Source organism: Macrobrachium nipponense, chromosome 7, assembly GCF_015104395.2.
Source record: "Macrobrachium nipponense isolate FS-2020 chromosome 7, ASM1510439v2, whole genome shotgun sequence".
Classification (NCBI taxonomy): Eukaryota; Metazoa; Arthropoda; class Malacostraca; order Decapoda; family Palaemonidae; genus Macrobrachium; species Macrobrachium nipponense.
In genome coordinates, this window is record NC_061109.1 from 41924477 (window position 1) to 41949970 (window position 25494).

Consider the following 25494-nt stretch of genomic DNA (forward strand, 5'->3'; position numbering starts at 1 on the left):
GTGAATGGTTAACACTGGAAGGGGATATTGAAGGGTACTTTCTTGGCTAAGTTCTTTACTTTTGACCAGGACGGAGTTGATTGCGGAGGATCTGTGGATTACTGACAACTTGTCTCGTATTTGGTGTTTGCTCTTGATCGCCAAATTCGATTTAAATCTTTCAGCCTTGCCTTCAGGAGGATATCTGTTACCGAAGCAAACTGAAGGGACCCTAGGATTCTCTCCTGGTTTCTCCTTGACGTTTGTTTGCATTTGAGAAATTGCCTGACAGATTTGCTATTTCCTTTCCGTTTGGCCACTGGAATTGACAGATTGTGGGAAGACAATCCCATTGGATTCCTAGCCACTGAAAACGAGACTCCGGAGTAAGTCTGGATTTCGTTTTGTTTATCTGGAACCCCAGATGTTCCAGAAAGTAAACTACCTTTTTGGTGGCTTTGAGACATTCCTCGACTGTTGGTGCCCAGATCAACCAATCGTCGAGGTATGCTGCTACCATGATTCCCTGAGCTCTCAATTGTTGTACAACCACTTCTGCTATTTTTGTGAATACCCTGGGGGCTACATTCAGACCGAAGGGCATCACTTTGAATGAGAATGTTTGATTTCCTAGCCTGAATCCTAGGAATGGGCGGAAGTGCCTGGCTATAGGGATATGATAGTATGCGTCTGTAAGATCGATGGAGCATGTGACGGCTCCACGCGGAAGTAAGGTCCTTACTTGTGAGAGGTAAGCATCTTGAACTTGTCGCAACGAATGAAAGAGTTTAGCTTTGACAAGTCTAAGATTACCCTTCTTTTTGTTGAGCCTTTCTTTGGCACGCTGAATAAGCGACCTTGAAATTTTAGATGCTTGACTCTCGCAATAGCTCCTTTCTGAAGGAGTTCTTCCGCGTAATCTGTCAATTCCTCTGATGGTATCTGGTGGAATGATTTGATTGGAGGAGGATCTTTGACCCAACTCCAACCCAATCCTTTGGACACTATGCTCTGTGCCCAATTGCTGAACCCCCACCTGTGGCGGAAGAGGAACAGCCTCCCTCCTACCTGGGAGCCTCATTGTTGATGGGCGGGTTGACCCACCACGCCCTCCTCTGAACTGCCTGCTCCTTGTGCGCCCTTCCTGCGCCACGCTGACGAAAGTAACCTCTCGCCCTACCTCTCGGCTGTTTTGTAGCCTTGAGCCTCATATGTAGGGTTGAAGGCCGGCGAGATTGCGTAGGAGGTGGAGGGCTGTGATTGAGGGGACAACAGGAGGATGGGCTGGTTCTGTTTCGAACTAGCAGGTTGTCCTTGTTGGGTAACCGGGACAGCCTGCACAAATTGCTGCTGTTGCTGGTGTTTCTGATACGGCTGGAACCTCTTACCAGCCTTCTTTGGTTTCTTACCAGCAGTGGGAACGGAATCTTGTTTCCTCTTCGAGGAAATACCCCACCTAGCTCTAAGGCTCTGGTTGAGCCTAGCAGCTTCGTGGTGCACTTCGTTGACAGCGGACTCTGGGAAGAGATCCGCTCCCCCACATGCTAGAAGCCAAGAGTCTATTCGGCTCGTGCCTAATAGTACACTCCTGTAGACATGCTTCCGGCAATTCCTCCTAGCCTGGAAGAAGTCGAAGCGTCTGTTAGTACCGTCTGGAACTGAGATTTTGCCAAAATCTTGAACAGCGGTTCCGTAGCATAAGAGAGAGCAGCCATTTCCGTAATTATAAGGAATTGAGGGACCTGCCAAACCTGGTTTCGCGCATCAAACTCTGCCTGGATTAGGGAATCCGGCAGCCTTGGTAGCTTCTCGCCGAACTGGTCCATGGCGCAGTCCGGTTTGAGCTTACCAAGCGTGAACGTAGCTGGCAAGTTCTCCCACAATTCTCCGAAAGCCGGAAGAGCGGAGAAGTAGACTCCGCCTCCCTCAACTGTGGGATGGGCTCATCCTTGAGGACTGCCTGAAGGGACTTCTCTACTAATTTCGTGGCGAACGGAAGAGAAACCTCCTCTTCCGTCGCGAAAATAGTAAAGGGACTCTTGTAGGCCTGGAGTTTAGTGTTCGTGCACTCCCAGTCCTCAAGGCAGTGAACCCATTCCCGCTGAGCATGATCTCTACTATATAGGACAGACTCTCTAGAGATCTTGTCTTCCCTAGTCAGAGCCGTTACAGTCAGCCTAGCATAACCGATGAAAGGCTGCGTCAGACCCGGAGGGTAAAACTCGAAGTCCTCAATCCTCCGAGTTCCACACTCCGGGATAGAGATCATCCCCATCCTTGAAAGGAGAGTAGGCAGCTACTCTCCATGGGTTCTCCATGGAGAAAGCTGGCAGAGAGTCGTATGGCGGGAGTTGGAGAATGCCAGTGCTTGGCACTGGGGAGACTGGAAGAGGAACCTGAGATAGAGCCCGGCTACTCGGTCCTCATTCTCCCTAACCCTGTTAGAGAGATCTTGTATCGACTGGCCTGATTGAGACAGAGTGCTCGACAACTGTGCGAACATCTGCTCGAATCTCGTCCCCAGGGCGGAGACTTGCGAGCCAACCAGCTCGCCCACCTGTTGCATCACCACTGCTGAGAAAGCAGAGGGATCAAAGGTGCTAGGCCCTGCTCCTCCTACCGGCGTAGCCGGAGTGGAAGCGGTGGAGGCGGGAGAAGGCACTGGCTCGGCGGGAGCGTGAGCCTTCTCCTTAGAAGCCTTGCTTCTAGAGCTCTTTGAGTGAGAAGAGCTCGGCTTCGCTTTCACCGCGTCGGCGTAGAAGTCGAAGACTTCCTAGCCGAAGAAGACGAAGACGACTTCCTAGAAGTTGTCTTGGCCAGAGTCTTCGGTTCTCTCTGTCCCTTCACCTTTGGGGTACAGAGAGAGCGGAGAGCGGGTAGGGATCTCAGATCCCACAAAGCCTTGGAAAGAAGCACTCGAAGAAGGGACAGGAGAAGATCCAGGAGCACCCAAGGAAAGACCTTGGGCGCCCGACACACCTACCTCAACCAACAAATCCTCTACCCCTACCGCCATGGGCTCGGTGTTAAGGTCCAGGCAGCGACGTCCGGGACCGACTCCTGGGAGGCTACGACCCCAAAGGATTGCTGGAGGTCTTGCTGGATGGAGGCTATCAGAGGGGCCGCGGACAAGGGGTCAACGTAACCAGTCGACTTGCCTGCGGGAAGATCTGGACGGCCAGCTTCTTATCAAGATGTATGGCTGGCCTTTGGCGGCGTTCTTCCCGAAGCCGCCCACCCACGCTTTCAGGGTAGCGAGGGCGACTTCCCTCACACCAGTAGCCTGAAAGAAAGGCGAGATTAGCTTCTAGTGGCGGAACGGGGTTAACAAACTTATGACTAAGAGTTGTTAGTAAATGATAAGGAAGCCTATAACGGACTTACCCCATCTCCCAGCTGACCGACTAGGTCGTAGCAGATGGCGCAGGCTTCTGGGTGCCAGACGATCATCTCATTGTATGAACGTGGCACAGGGGGCGTGAGACCTGCACTCATCGTGGCCGCAGGGTCGTACAACGTCGCGTTGCACGCTGGGACCTGACAGTTGGTAGCCTGTAAGTGGAAAGATACATGAGTACCAGGTAAACACTTACAGTCTAACAGATGCTCCGCTGGTGCCGGAGCGATAAAGTTGATTAAACCAGAGCCCCGCCAAAATACGTGTGGTAACCAGGTTGGTTGTGTGCCCTAGGCTATAGCTCCGCTGATGGCGGGGACACAAAAGGAAACCAACCAGGAGTGGTGGTAATTGGAAACCACGACGGAAAATGGCGGGGATGGTAGATATTAATAATAACATTACACAATTCATTGAAAAATTAGGGTATATCCTTAAAATAATAATAATAACAACCTCTCTCCCGCCCGTCTACTGAAGAGTGCGCGGGTAAGAAGCAAGCTCCCTTCCGTAGCGGGGGAGAGATGTAAGATCTAGTAGGCAAGCAACCGACCACTAGTAGTGACCACCCCGCCCGCTAGCGGAGCCAGTAATCTATACCAAAGGTGCCCCGGCTGCGACGGAAGGCTCCTTTCGTTATATCGAGGTGGGAGTGGCTGAGCAACTGGGGAGGGGGGTGAGGAAGGTCTCGGCGTAACACGGCGGGAGTGAGAGAGGGGGGAGGGATGGCCTACTCCTCCCGGCCCCGCCTCACCGACTACCCGCATGGAGACCCGGTACCTCATGAGTGGTCGCCCTATACCCCCCGCTGGGAGGAAACCCCTGGCCACCTCAGAGAGGGAGAGAGAGAAGGCGACTGAGGTTGTCATGACAACCAAGGGGTCACCCAGCAACCTCCCTATGCCAGAGGGAGGGCAGGGGCAGGGTAAGGTGCGATGGAACACGTGACCGCAAGTGGCCTAGGCCGCGAGCAACACAACCGTGAGATGGGCCACGTGAACCAGGCTGTACCAATACAAGGAACAAGCACCTAGGCTAGCCTAACACCCTAAATATAATAAATATATACATCGAAAAGATGGAAAAGACACTTTTAGTAAAAGAGAAAAGAAGCCCAGGAGGAGGCAGACTGTTCCAAGAAACAGAAGCCTACTCGGAGCCACCGCGATAGCCGATGAAGAGCAAGAGCCTGGGATGCTGGGCGGTAATAATAATAATAGCCCTAAATACCAAACTAAGAGATATGGTAGGAGGGCTAAAACTAGCTTAAAACTCGATGTAAAAACAATGAACGTAATATAGTAAGCCCATAAGTATAAGAAGTCCCAGTATGGAGGACCGGGAATTCTTAACGAGCAGCATGGCGCCGCCACGAGACAACCGGGGAACCGTATATGACCTATTTAAGAGGAAAATACTGGTACCCGGAAGATAAAAATGCGGTAAAACATTACTTATGAGTTACTTAACTTAGCCAGTGGCAATAGCAGAGGCGTTCCATTGGTAAGATTAATTGAAGATAAATCCCGTAATAACACAGCACAAGGAAAAATGCGTCTTGACGCTAGCGCTAAAAATTAATTATGTCCGCTAGGAGGGCGCTGGCTGTCCGTGGCGTCCTCTAGTAGTAGTAGTAGCGGCTGCATCGCCCGTTGGTATCAGCTCTCTCTTGGGGGGATTCTGATTGGAAGTTCTAATTGGTGATTGTCTCGTGGTAGTGTTCCCCACACTCGCCCCTATTATCATACCGACACTTCTTTTTAGAGTGAGCGAGTCAGTTTTTACTGACATTTTCTTAATTTTGTTTTTCTCTGGTAATTTTAGATTAATTTTACTAGAAAGAATGATATTAAGGATCCTTTCATAGGCCGACACGAGCTGAGCCCAGAAATGCCTTTCACGTAATACATTTTCATACACATTTTAAACAAAAGCATGAACATTTTATGAATCGACACATCCATAGCTAAATTTGCAACTTATGTAACTCTATATTTTCGGCATAGAACAGCGTCAGAGGCATTATATTTTACCCATAATACCTACTAATAACTCTCCATAAAATTTGTTAATATAATTTGCATAACCTTTATGGTCTGAAACAGCATTTCTACATATGAATGAACTCGTTAGACAACGGCGCTAGCGCGCTGTTAACTGAAATTTGTGCGTAAAGATACCTTTAAAATGCCTTATAATAATATTTATTTTTGACAACCGCCGTAAAACCGATTCGCCGTTGAGTGATTGGGCCGTTAACCGCGGGCCGCCTGTACTGATTTTACCCTTAAAAGCATGAAAACTTGAACTTATTGTAGTACATATATTAGTACGTACTTCAGAAATTAAACAGTTTCTGAAGGGATATCATCTTTGAAAAGTGCAGTAACTTTGTGAGTGGGTATCATATCTTATAAAAGCACATATATGCACTAACTGCATATTTATGCATGTACAAAAATAAAAATAAAGTAAAGATTTTATACAGAAAAGCTTTAAAATTTAAAAATTTGCATAATAAATTAAACATAAACACTTTTGCAGGGTTTTGCAGTGCTTCTGGAGGGTGGTTCGCAAATGTTCGTGCTATTGTGAAGAACTCGTGTATGGTAATTAGTTAATTCCGACGAAAAGTTCGCGCTATTGTGAATTTGCGCAAATCGAACCGTGTAAGTTCGGGGTGTTACTGTAGTATATTTGGTTTTTCAATTTCTAAATAACTAAGAGATTCATTTTCCAAACTTGGAACCTAGAAATATTAAAATTGCTATTTCAAAATTAAAGGAACATCTTGCAGAACAAACTATATTCTGCCTACTAAAGATACTGGCTTATGCTTACCTCTTTTACCTGGTCCTGATGTTCCTTTTGCCTTAGCTACAGGTGGAGCTCTACGATGTGTTAGGTAGTCAGGGGAAAAATCTTCTTCTTCCATAGAGAAATCATCTTCATATTCTGATTTCACAAGGGCTTGAATCATTTTTTCATATCTAAGCAAGAAAGAAAATTATAGACTTAATATACAAGAGTAATGAACAAGAATTCAACACATAAAAGATTATCAAAAATATATTATAAATGAAGATTATTAATTAAAGGTGAATGGTATAGTACAGAGAACTCCCTTATTCGTGGGGTATGTATTACAGAACCCCGGCCCCTTCACCCTTGCTAATAGCTAAAATCCATGAATATTTAAAACCCCTCTAAAAAAAGTTTAGAAGTGCCTATTTTTATAGTTCAAACACAAATAAATCCCTCTAAAAATTCTTATAATATACCTGAATATTTTAATAGTTTTATCACATAAAGTGCCTTTAGTCATGAAAGTTATATAAAAATACATTATTTAGCGAATACCACGAGTAGGCGAGTTTTCCGCAAATAATGGGTAGATATGTTCCATAGAGAAACCCAAGAATAGGTGCATTTGTAAATCTTGAGAATGCAAATGCGGGGCGTTCACTGTTCAGTACTATATCTGCATTGAGATGATGTTCCAAGGTTACAACGCTTTTCAATTATATTCTACAGTAATTATTTCCAGGTTTACGATGCTTACGATGCCAATCTGACGGAAGAAATATGACTCCAAAAATGCAAAATAATAAATATTTGGAGGTTTTATTTTATGAAAAATGCAATAAAAATGCAGTTTACATAGTTTTTAGTACACCCAAAGCATTTAAAGTAAAGTTTTCTTAGGATTTGTTTTACATTTTCCGGCTTATGACGCGTCTCAAGAACGGAACCCCTGTCATAAGCTGGGGACTGCCTGTACTGGAAATCTGGCCTGGGTACAAGCATAAGAATTATATCCTATTGTACATTTTGTGTAAAAATTAATATATATACACAATTACTTCCAGGTCACTAATACCTTACACTGTTTGAAAGTAACATTACAAAACTCATAAATGATACTTTTTGCTAAATGATACTTTCTCTTATAATGTGTAGTTGTACTGAGCTAATCAGGCCACAATATGAGATAAAGAAATAACCCACAGAAAGATAGAGGAATTTACTTGAAAAAGGTAAGAGGCAAAATTAAATTAGACAATATTACACTGAAGGGCATACTACTATGAAAACTATTTAAATGACTAATGATTTAAAAAAAAATTTTTTTAGCCAAGTAAAAAAATAAGTTGAGGTCATTATTTCTAACTTGTCAAACTTTATAGAGCATAAAATGAAATATATTTCTAATTAGAAGAGTAGAGAGAATCTTCATATCACATCCATATAAACTTACCTTGCTCCACGTCTTCTTGGGGGGAGCTTTCTTTTATTGGGATCTATGACATCCTCCTTCTTGGGCTGAATATCGATTGGTTCTTGTTTCAGATTACCCATATCTAACACCTGCATTTCCTCTAATCCATCACTGACATCAATGCCAGCTAATTCAATAGATGTAACATCTGTTGGCAACTCATTACCTGTGAAAAAGAATGTACTTAAATGGAAAAAAAATCACTCAAAACTGTTTCCTGCATTGTTACAATACATAATGGAGAAAGTTTCACGAACACAGACTTAGTGTTGACAAAGATATTAGAAATGGAAGCAAAGCAAATTGTCTCAGCTGGAAAGCAGCCATGTGGAATTGGTGAGATACGTCTATGAGTGAGTGTTATATTACATTTCAAATAAAACAGACGATGTTAGAGGAAATTCTCAGGATTCAAAATGTAGAAACAGTATTTTTTTGGTCTGAAATGTATCTAAAAGCATCAATAGCAAAAATGGGGATCATTTAAAATAGATATACTTTAACACCTTGTAGACGGGTAACATACACAGTGAACCCCCCCTCCCCCCTTATTCATGAGGGATGCATTCTAGGCCCCCCAGTTCTGCCTCACGCATTTGTGACGTCATAGCGCAGTGTGTATGAATGATCAGTGTCATCACCATCGTCATAGGTATTATTCAGATCTGAGAAGTGTATTCTGGATGATCGGTATCATCATCATCGCCATAGGTATTATTCCGATCTGCAAAGTGTATTCTGAAGGCTTCTGCTCAGCCATTACCTAAGACAGCATGCTCTGCCTCACACATTTGTGACACCATAGCGCAGTGTCTATGAATGATTAGTTCCATCATCATCGCCAAACATATTATTCAGATCTGCGAAGTGTATTCTGTTCATCTGCCTAGAAGCCAAAGAGGAAGACCTATTTTCTCAAACTAAAAAGCTTGCCCTTAAGTTAAAGACGAAGGAAGAAGCAACTTCCATTTTGGCAGCTGTCGACAACTTGAAATTCGTCATTGCTGAACATGAAGTAAGAATTTTTTTTCTAGGTTAACTTGTTTTGACTAACTTTTGGCATTTGATCATTTATTTTTTTCTATTGTTGAAATAGGCTTTGATGAAAATGACTAGTAAAAGTGACTAACGGAGAAGCCGATGTGTTTGAGAGAGAGAGAGAGAGAGAGAGAGAGAGAGAGAGAGAGAGAGAGAGAGAGAGAGAGAGAGAGAGAATCGTTCAATCTAAACTTTTCAAGAAACTGTCATTTCATGTTGAATTTTAGATTTTTATCATTTCTTTTTAAGAAATTATAATTTCATATCAAATTTTGAATTTTCATCAGTTCTTTTTTATCATAGAATAAATTTATATAAAAACGATTACATAGTGAATGTAGTGAATGTGCCGGACAAAGAAACTGAGACAGGCGCTTGTAACCAAGTTTGTTAGGCCTAACGGGAGTGAAACATGCATGATCCGCTAGTCCCCAAAACCTCAAAAAATTCACAAAGCCTTCCTTCAGCAGAATAATCTTCACGGAGGATGAGATAGAGAAGTTTGAAGGTTTTTTTGGCAGAGGTTTATTTCATAAATTCACCATAAATCGAAATATTGTGTTAAAGACTTCCAATTTGTTGAAAAATAAAGGTAAATGATTGAATATTACTCGAAAGTAATAGTTTTAGCTTACAATTGCGTTTTTCGACCATTTTGGTCGAGTCAAAGTTGACCGAAGGTTGAAATTTTGGCACTTATTGTTATTTATATGAAAATATTTCAAAACTGATAAAAGCTACAACCATGAGTTGTTTTTAATTGTATTCTACATGAAATTGCGCACATTTTCATATATAATACTCCATGTAACAGCTAATTTAAAATGGTGCAAAAATTATGTCAAAGTGACAAAATAATTTCTGTGATGTGTCGCTGATACTTTTTGGTGCGATAAGAAAGGAATTTGCGCTTGCGCGCCTGCGTAGCGATTGTAAACAAAACATTGCCTTGATCCATGAGCTCCCAGCATCCCCCAAGGCACGTAATTCAAAAGTTTTCGCCTAGTAAGCCTATAACTATTTTTCTGTGAATTTTTAAAAAAACTTTTTTATATCGACGTACCATACGTCCAATCGGCACCAAACAGACAATTTATATCGACGTTTAATACATCCAATCGGCGTTAAAGGGTTAATAGAATCTGGTCGTCCAGCCACCAATGAAGGTCTTCTCTCACTTTCAAAGACAGTGGGACCATAAACAGGGGAGAGTCCCCTGCCGGAGACCAGAATTCCCCCAGAGACTGAAGATGAAGACGCCCATGAGGGACCGGCTTCTCCAGGGAAGATAGCACTCTCAGAAGAACCTGCCACTGATGAGCTGACTGATGGACTTTGAGAGGAAGTTGCGCACCACAGCCCGCAACTTCTCCAATCTCTGATCTGACGGGAAAACTCTTGCCACTGTCGTATCGATGACCACACCCAGGTAGAGAATCCTTTGAGTGGGTACGAGGTTCGACTTTTCCTGGTTGACTAATATGCCCAGGTCCAGGCAGAACCGAAGAAGACGATCCCTGTCTTGCAGCAGCTTTTCCCTGGAAACTGCCAAGACCACTAATCGTCGAGGTACCTCAGCTAACGGATCCCCTGAGCATGGGCCCAACTTGACAAGAGAGAGAAGACCCTTGTGAACACTTGAGGGGCTGTGGTCAACCTGAAGCACAAGACTTTGAACTCAAAGATCTTGTCCGCCAGAGAGAAGCGAAGGAACTTCCTGGACGTGGGATGAACAGGGATTTGGAAGTATGCGTCCTTCAAGTCTATCAACAGCATGAAGTCGCCTTCCCTTACGGCTGCCAACACCAAGCGCGGGGTCTCCATCTTGAACCATGTCTTCCTGATGAAGCGATTCAAGGTGGATAAGTCGATCACAAAGATGGGCCCCATGATGACAACAACGGGGCTGACGCCGCAGCATCACTCCGAGACAAGGCGGTGGCAGACATCGGCGGAGCAATACAAGTTGGCCGACTGCTCCCTCCCATGGAGACGAGGCCTGGAGGGGGGGGATGGCCTGGCTGGACTGGGGAGGGGGGGTGCGAGCCTCCTCAAAATGCACTAGCAACCCCCCCAAGGACTGGGTACCCCCTAGCCCAAGCGTCTTCCAAATCACCGCCATTTTGGACGCCTTCGACTCTGGAAGAGAAGAGAATGATGAAAAAACCTCACCCTTCTCGGGAACCAAAAAAACTCCCGAAGAAGAGGGGGCTACATTACAAATAATACCCTGGCGACCTCCCGATACTTCCATCGACAAATCAATGGAAGAAAAGGAAGGAGAAGCAGGGGCAACGCTACTATGGGGGTTGACTACTGCGGAAGACGAAACATCGGGAATAGAAATAAAGCCCTCCCAAGAAGGAAGAGTGGAGACTTTCCGACATTCCCTCTTACCATAAAACTTCTTCCACTACTCCAAAGGCCATGCCCGGCATTCCGTACAAGGATTCGTAATCGTACAAGGATTCGTAATCGTACAAAAATTGGAATGACACCTACTGCAAGTGGCGTGAGGGGTCCGTCGCTGACAAAGCCAAGAAACGGGAACACGGGAATCCAGGAATTCCAGGGCACCAACGCTGACATCGAGAAGGAGCAGAAGAAGCCATAATATATGCAAAAACACACACAAACACACTAAAGGAATGAAACGGGCAAAAACTGGGAAAAAGGCCAAAAGAGGAAAAAACACAACTCTCGTCCCAAGGCGGTAAAGAAAGACTGGTGTAGATGTTCGGCGTTTGACCACTCTTCACCCAATCTACGCATGCGTTGCCAGATACCACAAGATTCCTTGCTTTCATCTACTTTTTTACCGGATCTAGCTAGGCGCTAGAAATTATCCTATTGTTAACCCTCTTACGCCGATTGGACGTATTAAACGTCGAGTCAAAATGTCTCCCGTATGCCGATTGGACGTATCATACGTCGGCTCCAAAAAGTTTTTTTTTAAAATTTGCGGAAAAATACTTATAGGCCTACCAGCCGAAAACTTTTGTATCACGCACCTTGGGGGATGCTGGGAGTTCACGGATCAAGGCGTTGTTTTGTTTACAATCGCTACGCAGGCGCGCAAGCGCGAATTTCTTTCTTATCGCACTAAAAAGTATCAGTGACACATCTCGGAAATTATTTCGTCACTTTGACATAATTTTTGCACCATTTTAAATTATCCTTTACATGAAGTATTATATATGAAAATGTGCGCAATTTCATGTAAAATACAACAAAAAATACTCATGATTGTAGCTTTTTATCAGTTTTAAAAAATTTTTATTTTTTCATATAAATAACGATAAGTGCAAAAATTTCAACCTTCGGTCAACTTTGACTCTACAGAAATGGTCGAGAAACGCAATTGTAAGCTAAAATTCTTATATTATAGTAATATTCAATCATTTGCCTTCATTTTGCAACAAATTGGACGTCTCTAGCACAATATTTCGATTTATGTTGAATTTATGAAAAAACAAAACTTTTCCTTACGTTCGTGCGATAACTCTTCCGATAAATTTTTTCGTGCGATTGTCCTAATGTTTGCACCCTTTTAAATTTGCCGTTACATAAAGTTTTATATATGGAAATGTGCGCAATTTCATGCACAATACAACAAAAAACAACCCATGGTTGTAGCTTTTATCAGTTTCGAAATATTTTCATATAAATAACGTTAAGTGCAAAAATTTCAACTTTCGGTCAACTTTGACTCTACCGAAATGGTCGAAAAACGCAATTTTAAGCTAAAACTCTTATATTCTAGTAATATTCAATCATTTACCTTCATTTTGCAACGACTTGGAAGTCTCTAGCACAATATTTCGATTTATGGCGGTGAATTTATGAAAAAAAAAAAAAAACATTTTCCTTACGTTCGCGCGGTCAACTCTTCCGAAAAAATCAGAATTTTTTTGTGCAATTGTCGAAATGTTTGCATCATTTAAAATTAGCTGTTACATAAAGTTTTATATATGAAAATGTGCGCAATTTCATGTAGAATACAACTAAAAATGATTGAAGGTTGTAGCTTTTCTCTTTTTTCGAAATATTTGCATATAAATCACGATAAATAGAAAAAAAACCACGTTCGGTCAAATTTGACTCTACCGAAATAGTTGAAAAACGCAATTGTAAGCTAAAACTCTTACGGCCTAGTAATATTCCGTCATTTTGAAACAAATTTAAAGTCTCTAAAACAATATTGTGATTTATGGTGAATTTTTGAAAAATATATTTACCTTCACTCCGCGCGCCGATTCGCGGCCGCAAGTCTCCGAAATACGTACATCGCATTATCCTAATATTTGCTCCTTTTCATATTAGCCTTTTTATAGAGTTTTATATATCAAAATGTGCGCAAATTCATGAAGAATACAATAAAAAATAACTGAAGGTTGTAGCTTTTTCCATCTCTGAAATATGTGCATATAAAAATATATATATAAAATTTCGACATTCAGTCAAATTTAACTCGTCCGAAATGGTCGAAATCTGCAATTCTAATCTAAAACTCTTACAGTATCGTAATATTCAATCATTTGTCTTAATTTTGAAACAAATTGGAAGTCTCTAGAACAATATTTAGAATTACGGCTGAATTTTTGAAAAATAACATTTTTTTACGTCCGCGCGTTACGAATTCGTACATCATTTTGTGATATTTTTCCGGTGTTGCTTTTATTGTTTTACTATGTATTATATATCAAAAGGATTGCAATTTAGTGTACAATACAAAAAAAAAAAAGTAACTCATTAGCTTTGACCGCTTTTTGCACAGCGTGATTTGAATACAATTATCTACGATTTTTTTTTTCTTCGCTACCATATATCACATTATTTAACATATGATAATGATATTATTTTTCATTTCTGATGATTGCATACTAAAACTTCAGGGAATGAAAAAAAAATGAGCCACAAATGAACTCTTAATCTTCAAAACTAAGCGCGCTGTGATTTTTTGAAAAAATTATTTTTTCCGCTTCCGCGCTCACTCCAAACCGGCGCCGGCATACAGGAGAGGTTTTGATTTTTAGGGCTTCGGCATAAGAGGGTTAAGACCAAGGGTTTGATCGCGTATGAACAATAATTGGTTTGTGGTAAAACAAAGAGGTTTAACATTTTACCTAGTGGCACACTTGGCTGTAGATAAAGTTACATACCAAAAATTTAAAAAACACAAACATTACTGTACCTTCATTAAGTTCACCATCTAAACGTGTATCTGGACCAGTGTGAATCATTCGAGCTCCATGAGGTCCTTCAAGTAAGGTTTCCACCTACATAAAATGTTAAGTGTGTTAATCTTAAATATATATACGGAAAAAAATTTAATAGGATTAGTTTTTATACTGTATGTAAGTTTAACCCTTAATTGTCAATTAATGATCTTCTTGGGTTTTGCTAATGTCTTCTTCTGTAACAAATTTTTTTAAAGGCTAAGCGCTTTACACTTATACAATTAATTTTCATTTTATTTGCCTTTTCCATGTAACTGTTATCTGCCAACATGATGAATACTAGCACCATTTGTCAAAATGTCAACAAAACATTACTGTAAATTATGAACAAAGCAAGTACCATGGCTTATTTCAAACAAGAATCAAGTTCATCTAATATAATGGAGATGGGGTCTGACTCCACCCCTCATTGTCATGGTTAGGTTCCCAAGACCAGGTCATTAGCCTATGTGAAAATCAGCATTATTTGAATTATGAAAGACTAAATTTATTTTAAGTTTTATAACTAAAATCAAGTCACTGCAAAAGTAATGATACAAGAATGGAGAAAAATGGAAATGATTTAGCACTGCTTGCTAACCAACCTCATCTGATGCAAGCTGAGATTATAATTAAGGCTACAGACATAATTTCTGGGCTAAACCTGTGTCGCTCCGTGAAATGTACTTATAGCACTCATTTCTAAGGTATAAATATTGCTAAATATATCAGAGAAAAACTATATTGGATAATACTAGGATAAACCTGGTTCGCTCACCCCTGTATTAGGGTGTCGGTATAAAACTGGGGCGAGTGATACCACTACCAGAGGTTTCCTGCCATTTAGTCTCTTCCTTTGTCAATTTCCCTTTCAAACTAGGCGCCATACCAGCGCCATCTACCGCCCACTACCGCTACTACTAGCGCCTCGATAGCCATTCCTTTAAATAGCACTGTCGTGTACACTTGTGTCTTTGACTGTAACGACATTATTTTAGAATAAAATGAAATGCTATAAATGCCAGGAATCTTCGGTATCTAAGTTGAGTACTGCAATTATCAATTTATGTTTGTAAGGGTAGCGAAATTAATCATAAGTATGTTTTAGTTGTATGTTACATAAATGGAGCCTAGTTTGCACCGCTCCCGAGTCAGCCATTACATACATCGCTACCCGTAACTTTATGTCGACTTCCAACTGGTCTCCTGTACTAATTGTAGTCGCGTTGCTATTGATTTTGCACTCACTCAAGAGTTACAAAAAATTGTAGATATCCTGACGTTTTATAATAGATATCCTGGTGCGAGGATGATTCGGACCTACTTACACAAACCAAGGAGATTCCTCCTTGGTTTAAGTAGGTCAGATGGATATTCCTTCCACTGGAGAGGCTTCTCCCCTTCGATTCGTCGGATCGGGAGTTTAGCCTATATCCCTCCCCCCCTCCCCTCTTTTCCCTTGGTCTGCTTAAGGAGGATACCTCCTTCACCTTACCAGGCTTGAATTCCCTGAGGGAGGGGTGCAAGGCCCTTAGGGACCTTATTCTGTTTCATGAGCCTCCCTGGCCTACTTTGCCAGATCGTGATTGAAATCACATCTCGGGAAGGTTAGGCTAGCCGCTCAGAGCCACCCTGGCTGTCCTGACCAGATCGTTCCGATCAAGAGAAGGTTAAGCCAGCTGCTCTTTAAACAGAATTATGTACTTATCCTCTTTATCCTTATCCCCTCTCGCGCCAGGGCTATTGTATTGCGTTTATTATCATATAAATTATTGTAATAAGTGGGCAGTCGGTCTATAGACCGTCAGCCCTGTGATCGATTGGATCCACTTCTTACCGCGAGGTGTTCCACCTGGCTGGTCGTAGTGTCCAACTGATCGTGTGTGAGCCACCCCTCTAGACGCCCTCCCTCCCCCCATTTAACTTGACGGGATGACATAACTCTCGCTAACGCTACTTCAGGTAGCCATCCCAGTCCTATCCCCTCTTGCAGAGAGGGTGGGGGGAAGTGGTTATAGTCGAAAGTGGTACTCCTCGCCTTACGTAGTAGGAGTAGTACGATGGTACCTACCCAGATGAGCCCTGGTAAATTTCCTGGCTCGTTAGGACGGTATTAGCCACGTACTCTCTTCTCGCCTTTCCTATCCCCAGTTCCCTTCGTTCTCTATCCGTCCGCCTCGGCGGATCTGGGATCCAGCGGAGATCGCTAGTTATGCATATAACAAACACGATCCCTTTACGATCAGATTCAGGCTTAGGTTTTACCTATTCCCCTGTTTCGATCCCTAAGCTGGACCCGGGGGATAGAGAGATAGCATTGAAAGGGAACTGGGACTGGAACGAGAATTTTGCCTTTCCTATCCTCAGCCCTCCATACATTACCTATCCGTCCGCCTCGGCGGGCCCGGGATACAGCGGAGATCGTTCAGTTATGCATATAACAACACGATCTCCCTTACGATCAGATTCAGGCCTAGGTTTTACCTATTCCCCTGTTTCGATTCCTTAGCTAGACCCGGGAGATAGAGAGATAGTATTGAAAAGGAACTGGGACAGGAAGGAGCATAGATTCTGTGCTCTGGTTCAAAATTCATTTAATTAGTTTATTTTAATTGTTTTAAAATATGCTTTATGTTTTCTATTGGTGTACTACGCCGGGTAGTCGACCCCGGCAGGTAACCTAGAATTGAGACATTTGTTTATCCTTACCTAGCCTCTCTCTCCCGCCTTCATTTATACCCCAGCACCCCACCCCGGTGGCAGTGGCCAGGAGCTAGCAGAGGCATTCTTAGTTACTAAGAAAACCTCTTCGATGCCGGCGAATTCGGGCCAAGTCTAACTTTCCCCGGTTTCGTTGCTATTAAGCTTTGTATATAATATATATAGATGTATCATTACAAGACTTTGAGGTGAATACATGGTGGTGTCGGAGCTGGTGGGAAAGGATAATATAAATACCTTACATAATGCATGCTGCCGCAATTTATTATGGCGATGACAATACAGAATGCAGGTCCCACTGGAGTGACCTCCAGCTGACCTACATGTAGTGATACTCCGGTATCGATTCTAATATTACATACTCCGCCAGATACATATCCGGCGAGTCCATACAAAGGTACTCATGTATCATTTTGTAATTACAGATGTTACGCTGTCAGAAGACAACCTGCACTGCAACCCTGCAGCAGCAGGGCGGACAGGAAGTATACCGCACTCACACAGGCTGTGCGGTCCAATGAACGACTTGTCGGTCTGGCAACCAGTTGAGAGGGAAGTCTGTTACAATCTGCCTTTGGAACTTCACTATCGAGACGGTAAGTACCAATTCATTGAATGTTTAGTTCACTGAATAAGATATTGTAAATAATTGGAAAGGTATTGAGATAGTTATCAATGTTATGTTTAGAATACTTTTAAAAGAGGATACTTTTTAAAAGTAACTATCTCTTTCAGAAACTCCCTTATCTACCCAAATGTGGAAGTATCAGCATCAGTACCAGTAGATTTGGCAGCCCCGATCATTGCCAAGATCCACATCAATCAACCTGGACCACGGACCAATGAAGGCCGATACCCAGGACGAAGGTAGGCTAAATGAAGCTTTTGGTAAACGGGCAAAAGGACTACCTTTTAGCTCATCTCATTCTTCTTCTTCATTTTAGAGTTTACCAAGAGACCTACGACTTCAAGGGATAAGCCAGGGTCGGTAGTCCCTAAGGTAAGCTGAAATACTCACTCATAGGTCTATTACAAGTCCCTTACTAAACATTACATACTGAAGGCTATTTGGGAAAGTCATTCTAGTTCGTCATCAGCCACCAAACTGGTGACGACCACGACAAAATCTGCCACACAACAGGCAGGCATCGAACACAAAGGCATCTAAACCCAGATCCCAGGATCCCGGGTTTAACCCAACATGTTTTCCAGCTTGCTGAGGCAGGAGATGGGTATCCTGACTCAGCCCAATTCTAAATAACTTCACAACTCGGCTGTTCTCGAACATGTAAACGTCAGGTCAGCCTATTCCGTCGTTAGTGGAAGGACTGAAGATCTAGGAGACCTCGAAGTAAGGAGCCCCCCAATCCGGAAAGCCACAACTACTCCGGGTAGTACCAGACACATCCAATTGTGTCCCTTCAAATCGGTAATCCTTGGTGGCTACCAGCACAGGCCCTCTTCTCAGAGGGCATGCTGACGATTGAGGGCAGGGAAAGGAACCCGGCCAATAGAGGACTTCGAGTTCCTTTCACCGGGTCTCCAATTCCCTTGTTCAGGGTATGCACGTCTGATTGAGAACGCACTGATCTGTAAAGACAAAACGCCTAAGGAAATGGTCATCTTCCCCAGAGACCAGGCTCAATCAGCCTGGGTTCAAACCCTGGCAGATTGGGAATGCACAAAGTACCAAACTGACACGCCACAATAATCCCTTCACGATTTTTGTGGTGCTAGACGGCACGTCCATTCTGTGTACCTCTAAAGTAGTAGAGATTACACTTCAGGCAAAAGCAATGGAAAAATCAATACATTATATCAGAGAGACGGATTTATCATCTGTGGTCTCTCTGGGAGGAATGAAGTGCGGGGTAGACGCCCCGGCGACTTTCTTTGTAAGCATATTGAACTAAAATTGTGCTACGACGCTCTTCAGCGAGCTTTTACCCAGACTCCCAGAAGCACTGGTAAAGGCGAAGTATGAAGCCACAAGTCGCTTGGTTAGGTCTATCAATTCCGCCACTATAGCGGAAATGACAACCTTGGACTATACGGACGAACCACGGTTCAAGATCCGGACAAGTCATTGCTTCACACCTTATGGTGCGATGTATATGATCTTGCAATAGCCAGGAAGAACTGCAGAAAGCACGTCTTGGCCGATGCATCTATTCAACTTGAACCTAATAGACTCATCAAAGCTTAGGTCTGGGGAGCAAACTTGTTCCCTGAGACCGTAAGGAATATAATCCCGAGCGAAGCAGCTAAGGTCAACCAGAGCTTGTGAGTTCGCTGGGGCTTGATCCCCAAGAGGAGATATGAATCCTTGGGAACACAGCCCACGGGCATGAAGGGAGCAAAGGGGTTCTAGTCTTCCTAGACGACGTAACCTCAAACATTGATACAAGCTGTCCAGTAGGCCAGCTAGGTCAACCATCCACCTCAAATGGTCAGCCACAACAGTCTGTGCTGCTGTAGAAAAAGCCCTCTCAGCAGCACCAAAGCTCGGCTTCTTTACCTCTTCCCCGGCCATAAAGCCTCCGATAAGAACCAAGTGTATGTCACGGATGCAACAGGTTCACAAGAGGTAGCCGAGTCAGAGCAACTTTCTGTAGAGCTGGCGGAAGGACTTCCGGCAAGGAACAGACTTCACAGGAAGCCGGCGCAACCGACTTTTGACGAACCAGTGAGACTCCTCAGGTAGGAGGAAAGCGGTGCTTATTCAAGAACCGCTAGGAATCAGCACTTGGTCAAACAGCATAGTATCAAGAGGTCGGTACGGAGTAGGGAGAATGGCCCTCCTCCGTCAACCGAAATTTATCAACATCCAAATGCCGGATGAGATAAAGGACACCTAAGACTTTCTGTAGAAGAAAGTAATTACAAGTGCAAATATTTAGAATTTCAGGGACGCTTCTCCAGCGAGTCCTTGAAGATTCAATTGAACAATGGGTAATATTAGACTTGTCTCATTGAAACTCACATATTCAATACAAGTCCCATATGCTAACTGATTTCGCCCCTTACCTCCCCGTAGGGCCGTCACAATACCTATAATCTTATAGATACTTACTATCCCATTCCGGTAGCATGTCACTTCCGCCTTTTCCTAGGCTTCAGACTAGGCAATAGGCTTACACCTTCAAGTAAGGCTATTTGGGCTTATCAGATCGCCCAGAATATTTACAAAATAGCGGAAACAGTAGTGCAACAACTGAGAACCCAAGAGATGAGCCTAGTAATCTCCCAGACGACTGGCTCATCTGTACTATAAACGTCAAGGAATGTCTCAAGGCAACCATAAGTGATAATTTCTGGAATTCCTAGGATTCCAAATCACAAGGAATTCCTACACACTCCGACACCACGGTTTCAGTGTTTAGTAAACAATGGAACCTCAAATCACACAACTTTCGATCCCACTGGGGAAAAAAGAAAGTAAATAGCAAGGCTGCGAAACACTTCCTCAAGGCAGACAAGCATCTCGGAGGAACCAGAAAGAGTTCTAGGTTCACTCCAATTCGCGTCAGTAACAGGGACTCTACTAAAGGCCAACGGAAGACTATATTCCGGGTTTGGCGGAGTAGAGCGACAGGAATTACAAGACAGAGTTCCCACATCCCGCACAATTTACAGAGACTCCGTCCAGGGACAGAAGTCAAGAATCTGACAAAATCATCACTGGTATGGTCCCCTCTGCCAAGTTTAGTGGTCCATATGGATGCTTCACTAAGCGTTTTGGGAGACTACCCCCAATAAGGAAATGCTCAGGACACTTGGTTCCTGACGCTCTGCTAGCTTCATAACAATTTTTGGAAGCCATGACAGGACTCTATTCTTAGTAACTCTCCTTAGAGAGCAGCTTTCAGCCAAGCCACATAATCGGGTCATGATAACAATCTTTCATTGACAACAAGAAACAGTGGCATCTGTCAGCAACTCACTTGGCAGGAGCAAGAACCTAGTGGCAGATGCACTGTCAAGGACAACTCCGCTACAATCGGAATAGTCCTTAGTCAACAGGTCATTTAGATGGATCAGTCAACAGAATCCAAATCTCCTAGTAGAATTATTGCCATAGAATCCAACCACAAATTACAATATTTCATGTGCCCTCAATCTGGACCCCATGGATTTAATTTTTCCCTCCAATAAATCTACTAAGGCAAGCTCTAGGTTACCTCCCATCCTCCTAAGACGGATTGGGCGGTTAACCCCCAACGGACTCAAGAGCAATTGTGACCCATAACTAGGGGAATTGGGACTCCGCCTCAGACAGACCCCCAACCCCAGACTGGCCCGATTAGTATAACACGGCGGACGCTTCCTCAAGGATTCAGAGGGTCCTAACTTTATGGAATTCATGAATTTCACGGCACAAGATGCCAATATGGATCCTATTAACACCTTGTTCTTAGAATCAGACAACGGAAGTCTACGGGGAGGTCCGCAACCATGCGGAAACATTTCAGCAATTATCACGAGATTTAACAGTCCTGACTAATCTCTCCCCTAGTTCCTACAACTCCCTTTTATAAGCAGTACGATTCTACAGTAACAAGCTAGCCTTTTTCCTAAAAAGACAATAGTTATGACAATGAATATGAACCTGGCGGTTGCGATCCTTAGGATCCTGTTTAGAAAGAGCCTAACAGCTAGGGTTATTACCACGACCAAATCTGCTTCAAGGAGGTACTCCAGTTTGGTTCCACATTAACAGATTCATAATTTCATCGATTCCGAGAACTTGTGCCAGCTAGAACAAAATCATATTGATTTTCTTCCATCCAGAGTTCTAGTATCTCCAGATCGAATTCTTGGCTAAAATGAGGATCCTCAAAGTAGATGGGGCCCCCAGAAGATTGCCCCACTTCCACAGGATCTATCCCTATGTCCAGTCAGAACTTGAGATCAATTTTAGACAGAACTTCGAATAAAACTTCAGGTCCTTTATTCATTCGAGAGATGGTGGAACAGTCTCATTTAAGTGGTTAAAATAACAATTCTATAATTTTACATAGGCTAACAGGAACCACTTCCACATGTACATGGTGTCCGAACAGTAGCTCCCTTAATAAGTCACTTCCACCACATGAACTTTGATGACCTTAAAGAAGTATATAAGATGGAATTCAAGTATTTAATCACCATTACCTAAAATCCTTGGAAGCCCTTAAATAATTCAGCAGTGGCAGTGGGGGATATTGTTTCCCCTAACACAGCCTAGTCATGTTGACATACCTAGTCTTAAAGACCTTGTCCTTCTTTAGCTCCTTTTCTCTCCTAACCACCTTGCTTAGTCTCTAGCCTTCATCTCGGGGGGTTTTTCACTTGGATTGCATAATTGAACCATTCTTGTACTGGTTATATTTAACTAATAATCATATACATGTAAAATATATAGTATTACTTGTTGTCATAGTAATCACACAGGCCTTACCAATAGTTATTGCCGGTAATAGTATATACTTACTGGAGTAAGGACCTAGACTTAAGATATTGTTAAAATCTATCTTGATTTAAGCAATTTGTTAAATAGGGTAGAATTATCTTAGAGTTAGTTTCTCCCTTCCAGTAGTCTTATAGAGAGTGTATCCAAGCTTGTGGGAACAATTCTCTGTTACTATTTCACGGAGCGACACAGGTTTAGCCCAGAAAAGGGATTTTGACAAAGGAAAGATCTATTTCTGTGCGAATGACCTGTGTCGCCCAGTGAACCCACCCCTTCCTTCCTCACCCTATAGCCCCAAGCTTGGGTGCTATTTTCAGGAATGGCTATCGAGGCGCTAGTAGTAGTGGTAGTGAGTGGTAGATGGCGCTGGTATGGCGCCTAGTTTGAAAGGGAAATGGACAAAGGAAGAAACTAAATGGCAGGAAACCTCTGGTTGTGGTATCCCTCGCCCCAGTTTTATACTGACACCCTAATACAGGGGTGAGCGAACCAAGTTTATCCTGGTATTATCCAATATAGTTTTTTCTCTGATATATTTAGCAATATTTATACCTTAGAAATGAGTGCTATAAGGACATTTCACTTGGCGACACAGTGAAATAGTAACAGAGAATTGTTCCCACAAGCTTGGATATACTCTCTATAATTGAAAAATTCTATAAACTATCAGTACTAATATACTAATATAAAATTATAATTATAATAATAATGATAATCTACATTCATAATTATATGACAAATGTAAATGAGAGACAAGTAAGGCAAGGACTCTTTTGCAGTGGGAGGTCTAACCTACCAAGGCCTTCAGTTTTTACCACATCTAAATAGAATATGGAAGACAAGAATTTTTTTACTGTAAAGACAACTACCTGCCTACCACTCATACTGCACAAGATATGGTATAAAACTTTGAAAGTTAATATGATAGCATAGCATTATTCTTAACAACCTATGAGTCTACGATTAAGCCATATCATTACTTACTTTTCTTGGCCTTCCTGGTCTTCGGCCAGTAGATGAAATAACATAAGTTCCTCTAGGCCTCCCTCTTCCTCTTTTTTTACGACGCCCACGACGAGAAACAATTGGCATTGGGACACTAAATTCTGGTAATGTATAATCATCATCTTCAGGTGGTCCTTTGACTAACACTGCTGAAGCTGGTGAGCCACCAGGGAGTGTCATATCCACTACAATTCCTTCATCATTTGTGTCTTCTATCTTTACACAGGCACCAAAATTATTCTCAACAGGCATTTCACCTAAAAGAACTGAATTGTGAATGTCTTTCTTCAATAATGAAATGGATCTGGTGGCATCATTTTGAAAATTCATTTCTTTCATTTCTTTTATTATATTTGGTGGCCTTCCTCGATTCCCTCCCCTGCCCCTTCTGCCAAATCTTTGATGAGGTCTTACTGGAACTGGCACTCTTCTTGTCCTTTGACCTTTGAGACCATTAAAATCATTGTTAACATCTCCAGAGCCTTTGACACTCAGTATCAAAGACTTACTGTCTTGGAGTCTCTTCAAATCTTCTGGACGGGGTAACACTGTAACAAGTCGGTTACCTATTTTCTGAACAACTCCCTGGGCTGAAATAGCCATAGGACCAGTTCCAATGAGCTTCTTACTCTGGTTGTTTGTCGCCTGTTTATTCAGAATATTATTTGTTTTGAAAACAAGAGACTCTTTATTGTTAATAGATGTAGCAGATTTTGATGAATTATTTGAGGCAGAAAGTTGAGATGCAACAAGTAAAGACTGTGGTCGCCGATTTGTACTTTGAGAGGGTGCATTACTTAGTGTTGTGCTGACAGAAGTAGTTACTACTGGTGGCGATAGTTCTGATAATGCATGACTCTGAGAGTCATCTCTCCCACTAACTGTTATGTGTTCAGAATCAATTGTTGATGCCAAAGTTACAGATTCCCCTGTTTCACTCATCAATGGTAGCTGTAAATTACTTAATCCTTGTAAAATGGAAACTCCTGATCCATCATTTAAAATTGATAATGGTAAAGTTATGGTATGAGATGAACCTGATTGATCATTCGCTGGTATCTGGATCAAGTGTTCTCCTAGTATAGCAGTGGGTGACCCAGCAACACCATCCTCTGCAGCTGTTAGGTATGTGATTGTATGTGTTCCTTCTCCATTGCTCATGGTCATAGTTGAATGCTCATGACCCTGGCTAAGTAGTGAAAACTGTTCACTGGCATCTTCTGCAGCTACTATTGTGACCGGCCCTTCACCAGCAAAATCCTGTTGCAAAATCATTCCTGCTTCACCACTCAAAGCTCCTTGATCTAATTCCAATTCGCCATGAACTCCTGGAAGTTCTACAAAGTTTACTAGACTTCCATCAGATGCCCTTAAAAGAGGTATGGTTGACTGGGGATAGACAATAGTAACTGCCTGCCCTGTCTCATCAGTAGTCACATAATGCACCTCATCTTGCATTCCTGGATGATCTCCATTATGAGACATTACTGAAGTCACCTTTAGGACTTCTTCAGCCTCACCTATTTCTCCAACAACACCAACATCAGCATCTCCAGACATCTCAACTAAATGATGATTACCAGCCTCATCATTTCCTGGAAAGTGAGAAACTTCATTACAAATCTTTTAATATATTATCTGTATTCACAAGTGAAATTGTTCATTTGGAATGAGTGCAAAAGGGTAATCTTACACAATAAAATGCTGACAGTATTTGCTTTCCTTCAATATTTCTTCTTTTTATTATTTACTATATATTATTAATTACAGTTGTTTTACACATTTATATTAATTTAAGCATTCAAATAACAGTTATTTGTTTCAGTTCAGGACTGTATACCATACATGCGATTTATTCATAACTTTCTTTTTATTCCTGTTATCAAATAAAGTACATATACATAGTTATTCTAATCCATGCATGCTCATGGCATTTTGGCATTTTCTGTAACAAAACCAACATTAACAAAACAACAACGGTAATAATAATAATAGAAATAATAATAATAATACTAATCAGAATTGGATCTACTCACTCAGTGTTTACGAACAACTATGACTCCATACTCACAATCTTGGAACAACTATGCATCTACTTGCACAAACAACTCTAGATAGACACTTGTCTGCATCTACATTGACTGATCTAAGTTGACACTATGTAAATTGACACTTTTGTGACATCAGTAAGTGACGTCAGCTGTGTAATCACGAATTGTGAATCTGATCATTTTGCACAACGAGAATACTATATAGCATAGGTTATATGCAAATAATTTCCTAAACAATTATTTAACTTAGGCGATGACTATGTTTTTGAACAAAATAATGCAGCAGATGCAGTTAAGGATTGCCATATCATGAGTATAGAGGCAAATTAGTCATAATAGAATGTAGCCAAGAT

General features: G+C 42.2%; 1 protein-coding gene and 1 long non-coding RNA gene across 2 annotated transcripts in view; one reads left to right on the forward strand and one right to left on the reverse strand.

Moving 5' to 3' along the window:
- Positions 1-25494, forward strand: part of LOC135216987 (uncharacterized) — a 183210-nt gene that overhangs the window by 88948 nt on the left and 68768 nt on the right. The window lies entirely within an intron of this gene.
- Positions 1-25494, reverse strand: part of LOC135217284 (zinc finger protein Xfin-like) — a 113498-nt gene that overhangs the window by 43192 nt on the left and 44812 nt on the right. The window contains exons 2-5 of the mRNA XM_064253033.1: positions 23070-24685; positions 13888-13972; positions 7635-7821; positions 6218-6366 (exon numbers count right to left, since the gene is read on the reverse strand). Of these exons, the coding sequence (XP_064109103.1) occupies positions 6218-6366; positions 7635-7821; positions 13888-13972; positions 23070-24685 (2037 nt within the window). The remainder of the gene's footprint in view (positions 1-6217; positions 6367-7634; positions 7822-13887; positions 13973-23069; positions 24686-25494) is intronic.